The sequence below is a fragment of the Xenopus laevis genome, chromosome 2L (assembly GCF_017654675.1).
Source record: "Xenopus laevis strain J_2021 chromosome 2L, Xenopus_laevis_v10.1, whole genome shotgun sequence".
NCBI classification, from domain to species: Eukaryota; Metazoa; Chordata; class Amphibia; order Anura; family Pipidae; genus Xenopus; species Xenopus laevis.
The window spans coordinates 179961475-179966096 of NC_054373.1; the positions used below are offsets into that span (position 1 = coordinate 179961475).

General features: G+C 38.6%; 1 protein-coding gene across 1 annotated transcript; it reads right to left on the minus strand.

Moving 5' to 3' along the window:
- Positions 1–2400: 2400 nt before the first annotated feature.
- LOC108707767 (E3 ubiquitin-protein ligase Midline-1) lies at positions 2401–4053 on the minus strand. Its single transcript, XM_018245746.2, has one exon. It carries the CDS (start codon positions 4051–4053, stop codon positions 2401–2403), a length of 1653 nt encoding a protein of 550 aa, XP_018101235.2.
- Between the last annotated feature and the right edge of the window lie 569 nt (positions 4054–4622).

Here is a 4622-nt window from a genome sequence, read left to right on the forward strand (position 1 = left end):
TATTGGAGGCAAAACCAGTTTATTATTTACTGTTTAAATGATTCTTAAGTAGACTTAATGTATGGAGATCCAAATTACAGAACGATTTATTTTCTGGAAAACCCAGGTCTCGAACATTCTGGATAAAATCTCCCTTCCTGTATTAAGCTCTCTTTGCCATGTATCCTCTATTATTTTATCTCTTACAAATGATTCTTCAAACCATGTTAACATCCTATATAGGTTTCCCTTTTCTAGAAAGTTAATATAATGGCTCGCTTAATTATAATTCCAAATGTCTCTGGGATGACTGCTCAATTTTTTCTGAACAGTCGATAATGGTAAAATTTAATCAATATCCGAAATATGAGTTAGTCTACCTGTAATAATTCTTGCCCAATTACAGAACCATCTCCAGTCTAAACTGGAAGATAGATCATAATAGTTTAATAAAGATGGATAAGTTGAGAGATTCCATGTTGTGTAACACTTATTCCATACTTTAATAGTAGACCCAACAAAGGTCTGTACTGTTCACATTTGTCTGTTTCTCTTCCTCCATTCCACTAAAATGGAACACCAAAATGAACCACAACATAGTAAAAGTAGTTTCTTGCTTATTTTTTATTAAAATATTGTATTTAATCCAAAACTTTGTGTGCCTTCATGCAAAATTTGTGATCAACCCTTTAATCTTGCGAAAAAAAATTCAGTAAGTAAACTGGTAACATTTGTATTTTATAGAGGAACCTGGGTAACACCATCATTTTAAATATCTGTATCCCACCAGACCAAGACAGTTGAAGTTTTTTCCAGTTTTCCAGAATGGTCTCTATTTTCAATAATGAAGGTATAAAGTTAAATGTATATGTTATTTAAATTTTTTTAATTTAAATATTGAATATTCACCCCTAAATATCTAATCACTGTTAATAACACCCACTATAAGGGGAAATTTGAAGAAATAGATCCCTGTGCTTCACTTCTAATTTAGATGCATTTATTTTAAAATGTGAGACTTACACAAAAATTCTTCAGTAATTACATTGTTATTGAAATAAATGCTTGTGGATTAGTTATAACTAATAGCAGATAATCACCAAAGGTCAAATGTATCTAATTTTATTCCTGTGGGATAATGGACATCCATGTCTAGTCCCATTACATATTGTCAGGAGTTAGGTTAGGGATTAGGCCTACCATTTGACTCCAACAAACAATGGACAGGAATGAAAAACAAAGGACAGGAATGAAAAACAAAGTCCCAACCTCCAAGCTTCTCAGTGAGCTTAAACAGGCAGCTTTCCTGTGTCTTTTTCCCCAGACTGGAGATTCCCACTCTGGCTTGAGATACCTTTTTAATTAACCACCTGGGGTGCCTCAGGAAAACACAAAACACCAGGGCTGGACCAGCAGTCCCTAAACAACTCTTTTAGGAACCTGGGATATATAGTGACCTATTCTGATAGTGACCTTACCACAATATGTTAATGATAGCACCCCATTCACTCTTATTTTAGCAGGGAAATCAGTCTAGTAGAATTATTTTTACCTTCTCTGTAATCTGCTATGCCAAATAGGGGGATTGCCCTGAGGTCTTTCACTAAAGTATCCTACCTAAGGAAAAAACAGCCATACAAGTATTCTGTCTACTAGTGGCACCTTATGGAGATGTCACATTTAGCACATCCTTTAAACATTGCCCTTTTTTTATTAAATGCATAAGAGAAGCTGCACAGATTCCAATCAACTGTACCCACAGGTCCAAGATTAATGGCACTAAAGTAAACCAGGATCTCTCACAGTTTTCAGGATTTTTGGGGTTCATCAATTCCATTATCATCCAAAGCAAAATTTCTTATGCACAAGGGAGAACGATTATGATAGACGTGCACATGAAATTGTGTTATCTAAAGAATTATAAAGACTAAATTAAAATAAAAATCCTGGGAAGGAAACCCAGTTTAATTTTTACGGAATACCTTTACAAGCTAAAGCTTGTCCACTGGGTTTTATGATATCACTTAACACAGTTATGCAATATATACTATGTACATCATGAAACACATATAAGTAGGGGGGATCTAACCATTTGTCACCAAATAGTGGTAATAATGTTTATCAGTTTGTGTTAAACTGGGTATCAGCCAGTAGGACCACAGTCCACTGTGTCCAAAAATTGCTAATATGTCACTTTGTTTCTTGGTACCTCATCCTCACCAAAGTGAGAAAGAATTGATCACCTGAAAAGAGAGGACAGACTCTTCCTACATTTTTAAGGTACTCTATATTGGGAGATACAGACCTCAGTAGGTTGGATTATCTTCCTGCCATAGCCCAAATCAGAGATGTCACAGAATATAGAAGACAAAGCTATAGGTATAGATGACAGATATAGGAGCCAATTTTTATTGTGTGACATTAACTAATAATTGTCACCCGACTCCTCCTCCCTACACCAAATGCAGCATGAAGGGGCTCAGTGAAGGAAGCAGTGAAGGTGTGTAGGTGTCTGATTGACTCACTCATCTCAGAAAAGGACAGGCATTGAGCCTCGTAGTCTAGTGAGATCCTGATTTTAAGGTATGTGGGTTTGTGGTGTAAGTTGGTTTGTTGACTGTTGTGTATGACTTTATATATTTTATCCTCCCTACACAAGCACCAAGACTTCTCATTATATCCAAACCAAGACTCATCTCCTTCCCTGTCTATACTGGAATAGGCCACCCCTAGCCTCCAGTACCCTGATTCACTAACCTCTACTTCCCAGTAATGACGCCCTAACGAGAAGTTACTGCTGCTTAAAGTCTGGTAGAGCTGAAATCTCTCTGGTGTTTTTGGGCGCCCTTGACTTCTTAATGAACTGGATGCAGTTTTCTTGTCCCAAGAAACAGCGACATCATTAGCAGCTGAGTTTATATCCAGCAACATGCCTGTAGCCTCCTGCCAATTAACCCTTCTCTGCACACTTTCCATAATGTCAGTCAAACCTGTGAGTAAGGTGCCCGTGATCAGATTCTCATACATTCTACTTAATGAGCACATTGAATTTTCTTGATCTGTAGTCTTGTACCATCTGCTCATTTTGCTGAAAGGTTTGACAATACCATCGAAAAATGAAGGTGCCTGATCTTCCTTGTTCCCATCTCCGTCCTCCTCATCATTAAAGTCAAGTTCATTTAATTTTAAATCCTGTAAGAAAGTCAGTGCATCTGCCATGTTGCACAGCTCCTTAATGTGACAGATCTTCCTGGACAGCTCCTCTTTCTTTATCTCCGTCTCCTTGATGAGTTTACACAGTTGAAGGGAGCGCTCTACTTGCTGTGTGAAGATGTTATGCAGGACTTTAGCCTCTAGGGATTCCAGCTGTTCTCTGATGTCCCTAAACAGAGCAGTGACTCTATTTGCCTCACCAGCTGATTGTTCCTGCACATGTCTACTTTGCTCCACTAGCCTCTGAATTCTTTTCTCAGTTTTGTCTCTTTTTGGGATCAGCTGCTCTAGAACATGTCCCAGCTTCTCCTTCTCTTTCTCTGATGAGTCACCAAGTGTCTCCACCTTGTGTCCCTTGTGCACCCCAACTAGGCAGCAAGATGCACAGATACAAGTTGCATCATTACAGCAGAAATACTTCAGGGGTTCCTTGTGTACAGAGCATAGCCTGTTAAAAGGAGTATTTGTTGGTTCAGTTAAGACATGCTCAGTTGATCTGCTGTGAGCTGCAAGATGGGTCTCACACAGAGAAGCCTCACATAGGAGACAAGACTTAGCAGCAGGTACAGGAGACTCAATACAGTAAGTACAGAAGATCCCAGTCCCACCCTGCTCTGGGTGGTTAGAAAGGAATGACTTTGCTTTGCTACCCAATGTCCAGTTTCTGTGCAGGTCGGGGTGCTCTTTGAATTCTGCTCTGCACTGGGGGCAAGAATAAACCTTACAGACCTTCTGGGTATCCAGCAACTTCGAAATGCACATCTGGCAGAAATGATGCCCACAAGGCAGTGTTACGGGATCCAAATAAGGGTTCAAGCAGAGGAAGCAATTTTCGCTGAATCTCAGATCAACAGACGCCATCGCTGCATTCCACAAATAGATGTTAAACACAATCTCTTAGCTCTCATAAACTGGTAGGGCTGGTTCTGCACTGTTTGCTCAAAGTCTAAGGAGCAGCTGCAATGTGTGATAATGCCTTTTCATCTAACTATTTAACTAATGGGTTTGTTTTCACAGGAGAAATGTAGAAAGAGATTCTGGAAGGATAATATATATAACACATTTAGCTGTGCAACAGACAGCTGCAGACTATCTCAGCCATTGAATTCTAACCATTCAGGAGAATAAAAGGAATACACTGGGCTCCAAATTAAATCCATTTTCTGTGAAATACTTTGGCATACTCAGTAACATATATGTTATCTTGCCCAGAATACTTTATTCTGATTGAGAAAGGTGGGAATCACATATCCGGCAGAAGTTGGCCTGTTTCTGTCAGAAACGAAAATGAAATGCTTTCAGTATCGTTTCTCTTTACTCTGGGTGAAACCTGAATAGAAGATTAGTTATTATTTGAATTGTGACATTATTAGCGTTGATCTATAAACACTACTAAACTGCATTCACTTCTAATATTACAAGTGAGTTAT

What these genes read in the sequence shown, in the direction of transcription:
- LOC108707767 (XM_018245746.2), bottom strand. Translation starts at nt 4,053, where the DNA reads ATGGCGTCTGTTGATCTGAGATTCAGCGAAAATTGCTTCCTCTGCTTG.